The sequence below is a fragment of the Chlamydomonas reinhardtii genome, chromosome 2, assembly GCF_000002595.2.
Source record: "Chlamydomonas reinhardtii strain CC-503 cw92 mt+ chromosome 2, whole genome shotgun sequence".
In the NCBI taxonomy this organism is placed as follows: Eukaryota; Viridiplantae; Chlorophyta; class Chlorophyceae; order Chlamydomonadales; family Chlamydomonadaceae; genus Chlamydomonas; species Chlamydomonas reinhardtii.
In genome coordinates this window covers 1,241,122-1,251,905 of record NC_057005.1, presented here as the reverse complement: position 1 = coordinate 1,251,905, position 10,784 = coordinate 1,241,122, and the positions used below count along the sequence as shown (strand labels likewise).

Below are 10,784 nucleotides of genomic sequence, written 5' to 3'. Positions count from 1 at the left end.
TTGGTCTCCGCAGTGCCCATGACGGTGGCCCGTGCTGCGCCTGGTGGCATATGTCATGCAGGATGGGGACCGGCGTCACTGGTTTTGGGACTGCACTGTGGCGCTGTCCCTGCGGGAAAACATGGGAATGGCTATGGGTTTCGTGCCAGAGGATGCTCTAAGTGCCCTCTCTTGTGAGGAGTTGTGGTCTACGTACGCATTAGTTCCGCAACACTCGTCAATAATTGTGGTTGGTGCCCCCGCCTGCGGGCCTTGCGCCACCTGTGTGGGATGTGGTGTGTCTCGCTGCTATGTCTGCCCTGGACTTTGGTCGGCAGCGTATGGTTATGGCCGGGCTGGCGGCGCGTGCGAAGCTGCCGTCGGCCCGGGTGCTGAGCATTGGACTTGCCGTCGTAGCTGACTTCTGGGGTCGTCTCCAGACGTTTGTGACTTTGGGTATCAGGCCGAAGGGTTGGGACACTGTGCCGTCTGCGCATCCTTTCATCTCTCGGGCTGTTGGTGACGGCATGGTTTTGCGCTTGCCGTATGACGCTGATTCCCCGTCTCCCTCGCCGTGAGAGGTTGTGCGTGGTTGGTGGCTTTGTGTGTGGGCAGGATGCACGCGTGGGCGACCGTTCTCGTACCTGGACGCTTGCGCCCTGGTTAGTGCGTGCGCTGTGCGTGTGTCCTGCGGCCTAGACGTTCCCCGGCACTTCTGTGCCTAGGCTTGTGACGTTGAGGCACAGCGGTGGAGCTCTGGCGGGTTGAGGCTTGCTAGGACTCACTGTGCGCGGAGTCACACGGACTTTGCCCGCGGGAGGGTTTGCAGCAAAGTCGGGGTTGGTGGAGTCATGTTGGGCCCTGATAGCATGTGATGGCTCCGCGTCTTCGGGTGCTGGGACTGTCCCCTCTGTAACATCCGCATTCATATGTCATGCCTTGACATGGACCTGCCCGTGTGAAAACGTCTTACAAATGCAAAACCAAAATTAAATCGCATATGATCCCTCCTGTATGACGGATCTCTGTAATTGCGTGTTGGTGGCACGCGTGTTACTCCAGGCGCCCACCACAACTGTTGTGGTGCATCTACTGCATCGTCCTCGAGTTACGCTGCTCCTCTCCTCCAGTTTCCAAGCCCAACCTCTGTCTCAACCATTCTCACCAAACCGTTTCAGTCTCTCCCACGCGATCCAAAAACTTTGAACCACCTCGCTCAAACTCCAACCGGGACAGGACATGCACAAACGACGAAACCTCTCAACAGACCTCAGCACGACACGCGACATAGTGTTTCCACACTCATAGCACACCCCGCGCGATGCACCAGCCAACAACCCGCATGGCGGGATGCGCTGGCCGCGGGGACTGGCGCGGGGGCCGAGAGTTCCACCTCCGCCACAATCTGGAGACGGCGGCGGGTCTCATATCCATCTAGCCACGCCCTGACCAAACCACACACAGCCCTGACAACTTCTCCGCCTCTGCCTTGACTCTGCCCTTCTGCACACATTCGTACATTCTGCCTGAGGTGTTGCCTCCTGCGCTAAGCCAGCTCAACATTTTGTAGACGTAATACCCCGATGCGAAATTATGCCGCATAACAAATTGGCGCTCACAGACTCGCCACTCGCGTTCATGACCCTCGCCCCTGATATACTACCGGGCTCTCCACACAGATAGGTTCGTAACTTGTGCGCAGCAGCTTCTCACGAAGGTACGGAGTAACCATCTTCTCATACGGAGTGACCACCTTCTCACCAACGCCCGCTCGTACTGTTGTATGCCCCAAGGCTCCCTCCGCCGCGCGTAAAACTTGCGGTGTCCCTCGACGCAATCATACATGAAATCTTCCTTACCACTTCGAAGTCAGACGCGCGCCTCGCGCTGCCGTGATCGTAATCTGGCGCGTGCTCCAAGCGCCCTGCGCTCCTTCCTCTCTCCGCAGCTCTTCCCAAGCTGCCGCTCCGCAAGCCTCCAGCGCTCCGCTCCTCGGGCTCCCGCCGCTCTCCTCCCATTCCTCCCACCCCAGACCATCCCTCCACAGCGACACTGCCGCCCCCGTAAGCCGGCCCTTACGCACGGCGCCGCTTAAGCCGTCACCAGGCGGCCCGGCTGCTGGCTGCCGCCGTCCGGCCGCGACTCGGGCATGACGTAGTCGTTGTTCCGGATCTTGCCCACCATGAGCGTGGTGTAGGCCTGGCCGCTGAGCTCGTCGCTGCGCAGCGTCACGTGCTGCATCTTCACCTTGAACACCTCGTGGCTGGGGTGCCGGCCGAACTCCACCGCGTCGCCGGGCCACAGCTGCACCGTGGCGCCGTCGGGCAGGCGCTTGCCGTTGACCCAGGTGCCGCGGCCGCTGCCCAGGTCGCGGAGCCAGTAGCCCTCCGAGCTGCCCAGGGTGCTGGCGGTGCCGCTGGCGGCAGAGGAGGCGGCGGACGCAGAGGCGGCGGCGGTGGAGGCGGACGACGAGGAGGGGGGGAGGCCGGCGAGGCCGCGCCAGACCTGCGCGTGACTCTCGGCGACGTGCACGTCGTCCACGGCCAGCGCGGGGCGCGAGGTGGCGCCGCAGCGGCCCACCAGGGCCGCCGAGTCCGCCATGTAGATGCCCTTGCACTGGCAGCTGCTGTTCACGTCGGCGGCGGCGGCCGCGGCGGCGCTGCTGCCGGTGGCGGCGTTCACGTTGGCGGCGGCGGCCGTGGCGGCGTCGCGCTCCGCCACCAGCAGCCAGTCGGCGTGGGAGGAGCGGATGATGGAGGCGTCGTTGTTCATGAACTCGGGGAAGCGGCTCTCGGGGAAAGCCTGCGGTCGGCGGACCAGGCGTGACAAGCAGTGAAGGAAGAGGCGATATTGGGGGTTCTGTTGTGGTTTTGGGGACGAGTTCCTGAGGTCCTGCTAACGACGGGGCGGTGCATCCACGAAGGCAGCGCCTGCCTTGCCCTCCCTCGTCTCCCCGCAATCCTCCTCCTCTCCCTCCACCCCCCCCCAGCCCGGCAGCCGCTCACCTTGGGCTTGTCGCCCAGCGAGCAGTAGCTGGTGCGGTGCGGCGCCACGTGGTCGGTGTTGCCGCCCAGCACCCACTCCAGCACGCTGGGCATGGTGAGCAGCATCACCAGCCGCCCCACCACGCGGCCGGGGTGCGGGATGCGCAGCCCCTCAACCCACTTGCTCCAGCCCTCGCCCAGGTAGCACTTGTAGGTGCTGGCCATGAAGGCAGCCATGCCTGTGGCGCGTGGTGCGGCGCGGCGCGGTGCGGTGAGCATAAAGTATTATGATAGTGTGCACGTCACACTGCACATACACTCGCCGCCCACGTGCGCCCAACCCAACCCGACCCTGCCCACAGCAGCCCAGCCCGACTACGCTGGTTGCAGCTCTCACCCGCCATGCCGTGAATGGCGCTGACGCGCAAAATGCGGCTGTCCTGGTAGCTGCGCAGCACGCCCTCCACGTCCACCGCCGCCGCGTTTCCGGCCTTGTCGGACACGGCGCGGCTGAGGTCGATGGCCAGCTCGTAGGCGTCCTCAATGGCCATGCAGCCGCCCTGGCCCAGGTTGGGCTGCATGGCGTGCGCGCTGTCGCCCAGCAGGGCCACGCGGCCCTTGCTCCAGGTGAAGATGGGCGGCCTGTGCGGCGCGGCCGGGACGGCGGCATACTGAGACAGTGTCCCGGGGTGACTAGGCGCCCCTGGCCCAGCATTGTCCGCCCCGCGACTCCCACGCCTTGCCACTGGCGCCCTCTGCCGGGATCCGCGGACCCCTCTCAATCCCACAAATGAACACCATCCCCTAGTCATTTCTTTCTCCGCCCCTTCGCCCTTTCCCGCCCTCCAGCCACCCCGCTCTCCCTTTTTCCGTACCTGTCAAAGATGTCGCGGCGCAGCACGTCCTCCTCGGGCGTGGCCTTGATCAGGTCCACCACGTTGTCGTTCCAGTGGCCAAAGATCTGCAGCAGGCGCGCCTTGCGGCTGCCCTCGGGGTCGGTGCCGCCAGACGGCTCCTTGTGGAAGCCGTACCTGCGTGGGTTCGTTATCGCGTGTCGGCGAGATTGTGACGGGTTGAGGGACAGCGAGTGCAGTGGCGGTGACTCGCGGTGTGGGGACGAGTGTGGTGTTGATGGGCTTTGCGGTGCAGGGTGCGAGGGGGCTCCAGCGCATGACGCCGAGGGAACCGGGCGCGGCCGGAGCGCTAGGCGGCTGTGGCGCAGGACGGCGGCGCACGTGTATATATGTGTCTTTGGCTCAGTGGCAAAATGGATATAATGCGTCAGGAGTCCGCATTTATATTAGGAAAAACATTTCATCCTTGCCGGCCGCCGTCCTGGCACGCTGTGCGCTCGTGAGCTGGGTTCGTGCCGCTCCTGGCTTGTTGAGGCCATCCGCATTGTTACGGCTGTCCAGGAGTCGCGTACTCCCCGCTCACGCCCATGGTGCAGCAGACGGCGGGTTCCATTTCCATGCTTTGAACTGTACCGAGCCATATTCATGGACCATTTTTTTACCCACCACCTTTCCAGTTGCTGCTCGCCACGCCCTCTTCCCACCATCACATCCTGCCCTCGCCTGCATCCTGCCTTCCCTTCCCCTCCCTTCCCCTCCCTTCCGCCCGGTACACACCCTCCAGACCCCGCAGCCCTCGCTCGCCCGCCCGCCGCCGCTCACCACTGCATCTTGCCGTTGCCCACGTCGCTGCTGACAAAGTACTGGCCGTTGCCCAGGAACACGCGGTAGCCCACAATGTCAATGTCCGCCGGCGTAAAGTCCGAGATGCCTGCGAAGCCATGGCAGCAGGGGCCACATCCCGCGTCAGACACACGCGGATTGTGGGAAGATCTTGGGCAAAGAAAACTGAATATCCGCCCAACACTCCTCACGCCCCGCAAGGCGGCGCTATGACCCGCAGTCCCCTCCCCTCCGTGCGCCCCGTCCACGCTGCTTCCTTCCATTCCGCTCCCCCCGCTCCCTCCTTCCAACTTGAAGGTCAATAATCTCACCGGTGTAGCAGGTGTACCCGCTGTAGTTGGCCTTGGTCTCGCCAATGAGCTGCTTACGGATCTTGGACCAGATGCCGTCGGCGCCCACCAGCACGTCGGCCGCAAACGTGCGCCCGTCCTCCAGCTGCACAGTCACCTAGTGAAGTAGAGGGCATCGCCGGCGCAGCAACGGTTTTACAGTTTCAGTGGGTGCCTGGTAGGGCGACCGGTGTAGAAAGGCACCACAGCTCCTGAGCCCGCTTGCACACTCCGAACCCTGTTTTTCAAACTTCCTAATCCGCTCCTGACTGAATCTGCGCGGCTCGGTCCGGCGGTTTCCTGACCGGCAACCCACGCGCGCAGCATGCTGCAACCACCTAGTCCATGCCGCAGGCACTGCCGCTTCAGGCCACACAATTTTACACGCTCCACGTGCATGCTCTTCTTAGCACGCTCTCACCTCGTTGTTGCCGGTGGTGTCGTTGCGGCGCTCCGTGAACTCGGTCACGTTGCAGCCGTTCTGGATGGTGCCGGGGCCGCCGTAGCTGCGAGCCAGAACGAGCGATTGTAAATTGGGGGGATTGTACGAGGAGCCACCAGCAGTTGGGTGCGCTACTATTTTCCAGGATGTGTCCCGTCAGAATGCCACGAGGCCATTTGGAGAGCGCACAGCCGACGCCAGCGCTGCTCTGCAACTCCACTCTGCCCTTTGCCCGCACCAGCGCCCTGCTCGTGCCCATACCGGCAACAGGACCGCTTGTCCAACGCGCGCTCTGCGCCAGCTTTCGGCCGCTGCTACCCGGCCATGGGCGCCGCGATTACCACCCACCAACCCCCATGCTAGCACTGACGCTAAAGCCATCACACCGCGCGCACGGCTCACCGCTCCACGGCTTTGGCCAGGATCTGCTGCAGCGTGAGGCGGCTGATGACGCGGGTCACCGGCAGGCCCTTGCTGACCGCCGGGTGGAACGTGTCGAACTTGACGTACCTGGAAGGAAAAATAGCAAAGTAAACTGTCAAGGTCATTCGCAGTTAGTGGCTAACGGGGCAGACAGCACAAGAAAGCCGTGCGCTCCCATTTGTGGGTGACGGTCCGCACGGACTCCGGAGCCACGGAGTGCAACGAAACATCAAGGACCTCCCCATTCACCCAAGCGTGTAGCTCTCAGCTGTCAAAATAAGAGTTAAAACTGAGTGTCACATGCCGTTGTGTGAGGAGGGGGCACACGAGGCGAGTGTATTGCGTGTGCGTGCGCAGGCTGGCGGTGGAGGTGTTGGAGTTTCCACAGCACGGCTGCAGCGCCACAGCGCGCCGTGCTTCGTATGACAGCTCTTCAACAGAAGCTGTTGTAACTCACACCGCTGCGCAACATAAGCAAGCGCAGCGCGCTCGCGGCAGGGGGCAGGGTGTTGCACCCGAGCTGCGGGAGACCACGCTGCGGGAGACCACTCCTTGGGCGAGTGGACGCCACGTCGCGTTTCCCGAGACGACCTCCGCAACCGCGCGACTGGATGCACAGCTGGATTGCCTACTCACCACTCGCCAGTCAGGCCGTCGCAGAGCCCGTTGATACGGTCGCCAGTGATGCAGCCCTCGCGCAGCACCTCCGCGGCCACCTCGGGATCGATAGCCTCCAGCGCAGCGAGCGCATTGCTTTGAACCTGCGTTTTGTCATTAAGTAAGCCAGTCAGCGGTGGGGCACAAGGTACGCCCGAGCAGGTACACAGGAAGGGTTCTCACCCCAACCTCGCCACACAGATCCAACGCTGGCTAAACATGCTAACACCTCAAGATAAGGCCTAGTTCATGGTCGCGGCACAGCAAAAACAAGCGCGTTGGTGTTCCGGCGAACGCACCTGGATGGGTCCACGGTACTTGCCCTCGCCGCGGATGGCCGTCAGGTCGCGCTCAAAGACCTGAACCTGGAAGCCCTGCTTCAGAAGTGCAACGGCTAGCACCAGGCCGCCGATGCCCGCGCCGGCGATAATAACCTTCATCCCCTTTCCATTCTGATGCACCAGCTGCGCGACCGAGCTGGGGTTGTCGGCACGGAGAGTGGCAGCAGTCTGAACATGACGACGCCCGCTAGGCTGCTGGCAGGCCGGAAGCGCCGCAGAAGGCTCACATACAGGGACGTAGGGCGCCAACCCCAGCGACCGAGCGACTGCCACTGGCGCGACCAAGCTGCTGGGCACTGCAACCGTGCGGCCTGCCACCTGGCGAACGCCACAGGGCGTGTAAGTGCTCGCGAGCATTCTATTTGCGGGTACGCTGCGGACAAAACTATCTCACAGCTACAAACACGTACGCGCACACAGTAAGGCGACGTAGGTCGTTTAAGTCGCTGTTGTAGCGCAAAGGTAAATCATACGGAGCAGGCGAACCGGAAAGAAACCGAGAACTTCGCAATGGGGAGATCGTCTTGATCGGGGCGAGAGCCTAAAATCCTGGCTTTCTTCACATAAGCGTGCTGTATGATGTATGAATAATTTGCTTTAAATGTCGTAAGCTGCGCATTGGCGTCATAGCCGTTCGGGCCTCGCACTTCTCACGCCTTGGGCAAATGTAATGCTTAAATCACTATGGGTGCGATCGATTTGTCCGAGAACTTCGCAAGATCGCCTCGATCGATTTGGTCTCCTGCCGTTGGCGAATTTGGCCCAGCCGTGCGTCGCAGAACATAAATAAGTAGTCCACCTACAAGCTGCACTGGTTCCGGCTGGGCCGGCGGCGACATCGGGGACGCGCCCCTTCCTGCCGATCGTTGGCACGACCAAGGACGGCCAGGCGGGTGTTGTCACGGCCTGCAGTTGGCATGACCCGCCGCTGCATCTGTCTGCATCACAGTCCGCCGTCCGCTCGTTGCGTGCATCGAGACATCGACAAGCGTTTGGGTGGGTCCTGGGGGCGTAGGGGCTACCCCCGCCCGCCCGGGCTCACCCCTCCCCCCCCTGCCTGCCCCTCACCTCCCGCGGTTCCGCACCGTGGATGTGAACTCCCCACATGACCGGCACGGTACGGCACTGCAAATTCACTGCAATATCGACATACAGTCACCGACCAAGTCGACATTTGCTGCTTCTGTGAACGTGCTGAAGGCGAAGAATGCGTGGTGCCAAGCGCACGTATGATCTTACAACCACACACAAACTCGGCACGGCGCGCCGCATTCAGCAATGCAACCTGTTGTGTGGCGATCTCGCTCTGTCGGCGCCGATCGTCACGCTCGCCGCCCAAGTCCTGTGACCGGAACACAGCTCACTCGGCTATCCTCCCTAGTAGACACACGCCCGACAGCTCGACCCTGAGATCCTCCGGCACGCGCCACGTGCGCACGACGCGCTCCGGCCTGAGGCTCGGCCGCAGACAAAATTTTCTTCTCTCTCTTGCAGCAAAGGGCGGCGGTGTCCCCGCTGCGCGCTGCAGCAGGGGAGACGTGGCACCCAAAGGCGACCGCCCGGCCACCCACACCAACCGCCACCAACGACGACGGCACAAAACTGCAACGGCTCAAGCCGCGCGGATCCGTCCAACGCCACAATCCAAGCCCCCGCGTAAGCTGCCATCGGTGCTGCTGCAGGCTCCGCGAAAGAGTCCACTCCAACAGCTAGACCGCCCAGGACCCACTGTGCCCCAGGTTGTGGCGCACTCGCAGGTTGTCAGCCTCTGCCAGGCATTTAGTTGGAGCGCAGGGTGAACTTGGAGCCGCACTCCTTGGCGGTCTTGCCCTGTGAGGTGACAGACAGGCGATGGACATTTGGTCAGCGGCTTGCTTTTGCCGTTCAGGTTACAGGTGAAGGACGGTTGCAGGCGTGGGTTACAGGTGAAGGACGGCCATAATCATAATTTGAGCCATGCCCTCCGCCCAAAAGCTCACCTCGCACTCAATCTTGATGTCTGTTAAGGAACAGCGTTCATAGCCAGGGAGGATGAGTGGGTGCGACCAGAAAGGTCAGTCAGTTCTCGCAAACCAAACCGTGCGCCATTTGAACAGGGATCACAAGGCACGACTTGTACACATAGCAGGGTGCCCAGCCATGCACGCCACGCCACATGCCACTCACCCTCAGCAATGAACTTGACGCCCTTGTTGAACGCCAGCTCCTCGCCTGTGAATACATACAATTTCATGCACTGTTTGAGACCAGGCGCTTGCAACAACAACAACAAACCGGAATGTCACACGCCCGCGGACCGCCCGAATCCTTCCATTCTGTATCATTCAACCCCCTGCCATCGCCGGCCCCATTACGCATGCATACTCACAGCCGAAGAAGTTCTCGGGGAAGGTGCAGGTGCCGTCGTACACGGTGCGAGAGCGGGCCAGGTTGGCGTACGAGGTGGCCAGGCGCTTCTTGTCGTTCAGGGCCTTGTTGGCGGCCGACTTGGCCTGCAGGTCCTCAACCTGCGCATCGATATTCATGCGTATGCAGCAGCGTCAGAGCCCTAGCCCAACGTGTCACCGACGTTAAACCTGACTGGACTGAGGTGTGGCATCCGTACTTACTGCCCCACCCGCCCTTGGCGAGCCCGCCGGCAGTCTGCTCGGAACCATTCCCTGCCCTCTCCAGGTGCTAGAAGGTCTCCCTTCTCGTCACTCCGGCCCAGGCACTGCCAGTGCTACCAGCGGCTCGCAGTCCCAGCTCTAACCCGCCACTCACAACGCCGGCGTTGGCGACGGGGGCCAGGGTCATGGTCAGGCCCAGAGCCAGGGCGCCCAGGCCCAGCAGCTGCAACACGAGCAAAACAAACAAAATGATCAGTACGGCGACATTTCTTCAGGTAACCGACTTGATGCACTGCCCCGCCCAGTACTCGTAAGCGTGCAAGCGACCTGCACATCGATTAACACTACTACTGACCTCACGGCGGCCGGCCGAAGCGCGGACCACCACGGTGGTGGCGCGAGCAGGGCGCGCAGCCTGCATCTTGATGCTGCGAGCATTGCCGAGTCACCCAAGGGAAGGAAGTCAGCATCAGACGCGGCAGTCCCAGATGCGCATCCTCAATGCGCTGATCAGTCTTAGCCACAAAAACGCAAGCCTATCGCGAGTCCACTACGAGATGCGCGGCGGAAAGGTGCTCTCAGGCGTGCCAAACAGAATGTGAGTCGCGCTTGCACACCTGGAGCGAGCAGAGATGGCCATTGTGGTTGGTTTGTTGAGCTTCAAAGAGAAGTCGGTCACAGGGAGTTTAGGAGCGCTGTAACAACCTGCGCAGTGGGACCGCAGCAGAGAAGAGCGCCGAGGAGCTCGATCTCTGCCGTACGATCCGCGCCTGTAGGCCTGTCGCCTCGTTGGACAGTCGTGATAATTATAGAATTGTCACATGCAGAGATGCGGCTGCTCAGGTGGCCAGAAGGGCCCCACCCGAGGAAGCTCAGCGGCACGTTTCTGGGCACGCGACCGCCCCCCCACCCGCCCCCCCCCCTTCCCCCCGCTCTGGCGTTGACTTGCCTCCCTCTTTCCCTGAGTGCGTGCCTCTCAATGCCACATAATTCCTCATTCGTGACCTCCCTTCTTTGCGAACGAGTGGCAATATACGGGAAGGACGTGAAAGCCACGGGCCCACGGCCTTCTCTCGTGGCCTGCTCTCCTGACTTACTGGCCCGTTGGCATTCTGCCCAGCTGAAGCTGTTCTGCTGCGCCAAGCAGCTAGACACGAAGGCCTCGTGGTGACGATCGTTTCCAGCCTTTCAAGTAATTTGGGACTGTCTGTCTGGGCTGCTTGGTAGCCGGGGCTTCTTGCGCCCGCGCGCCGGCTGCAGCTGCATCGGCCGCGGCGGGAGCGCATGCAGGCGCATCTGGGCGAGCACTGCGCCAAGCGCGGT

General features: G+C 62.1%; 3 protein-coding genes across 3 annotated transcripts; 1 reads left to right on the top strand and 2 right to left on the bottom strand.

Moving 5' to 3' along the window:
• Positions 1-199: 199 nt before the first annotated feature.
• On the top strand, positions 200-907 carry CHLRE_02g082576v5 (uncharacterized protein). The gene has a single exon (XM_043059263.1). The coding sequence runs from the start codon at positions 291-293 to the stop codon at positions 555-557; it is 267 nt and encodes an 88-aa protein (XP_042926897.1). The 5' UTR covers positions 200-290; the 3' UTR covers positions 558-907.
• A 29-nt stretch (positions 908-936) lies between these two features.
• Positions 937-7,629, bottom strand: CHLRE_02g082550v5 (uncharacterized protein). Its single transcript, XM_001701649.2, has 10 exons — positions 6,811-7,629; positions 6,491-6,615; positions 5,834-5,941; positions 5,411-5,495; positions 4,972-5,107; positions 4,640-4,748; positions 3,839-3,994; positions 3,361-3,605; positions 2,985-3,202; positions 937-2,781 (listed from the first exon to the last, which is right to left on the bottom strand). The coding sequence occupies exons 1-10, from the start codon at positions 7,207-7,209 to the stop codon at positions 2,071-2,073; spliced, it is 2,292 nt and encodes a 763-aa protein (XP_001701701.1). The 5' UTR covers positions 7,210-7,629; the 3' UTR covers positions 937-2,070.
• Positions 7,630-7,783: 154 nt separating this feature from the next.
• CHLRE_02g082500v5 (uncharacterized protein) lies at positions 7,784-10,269 on the bottom strand. The gene is made up of 7 exons (XM_043059262.1): positions 10,079-10,269; positions 9,817-9,889; positions 9,616-9,684; positions 9,221-9,359; positions 9,019-9,063; positions 8,832-8,851; positions 7,784-8,682 (listed from the first exon to the last, which is right to left on the bottom strand). The coding sequence occupies exons 1-7, from the start codon at positions 10,099-10,101 to the stop codon at positions 8,632-8,634; spliced, it is 420 nt and encodes a 139-aa protein (XP_042926896.1). The 5' UTR covers positions 10,102-10,269; the 3' UTR covers positions 7,784-8,631.
• Positions 10,270-10,784: the final 515 nt, after the last annotated feature.

Excerpts from the sequence above, each read along its gene's own strand:
- CHLRE_02g082576v5 (XM_043059263.1), top strand. The coding sequence starts at position 291 with ATGTCTGCCCTGGACTTTGGTCGGCAGCGTATGGTTATGGCCGGGCTG.
- CHLRE_02g082550v5 (XM_001701649.2), bottom strand. The coding sequence starts at position 7,209 with ATGCTCGCGAGCACTTACACGCCCTGTGGCGTTCGCCAGGTGGCAGGC. Across the intron at positions 6,616-6,810 it reads AGTACCGTGGACCCATCCAG|GTTCAAAGCAATGCGCTCGC; the intron begins GTGCGTTCGCCG and ends GACAAAACGCAG. Across the intron at positions 5,942-6,490 it reads GACGGCCTGACTGGCGAGTG|GTACGTCAAGTTCGACACGT; the intron begins GTGAGTAGGCAA and ends TTTTCCTTCCAG.
- CHLRE_02g082500v5 (XM_043059262.1), bottom strand. The coding sequence starts at position 10,101 with ATGGCCATCTCTGCTCGCTCCAG. Across the intron at positions 9,064-9,220 it reads CCCCGAGAACTTCTTCGGCT|GCGAGGAGCTGGCGTTCAAC; the intron begins GTGAGTATGCAT and ends ATGTATTCACAG. Across the intron at positions 8,852-9,018 it reads CGTCAAGTTCATTGCTGAGG|ACATCAAGATTGAGTGCGAG; the intron begins GTGAGTGGCATG and ends GTTCCTTAACAG.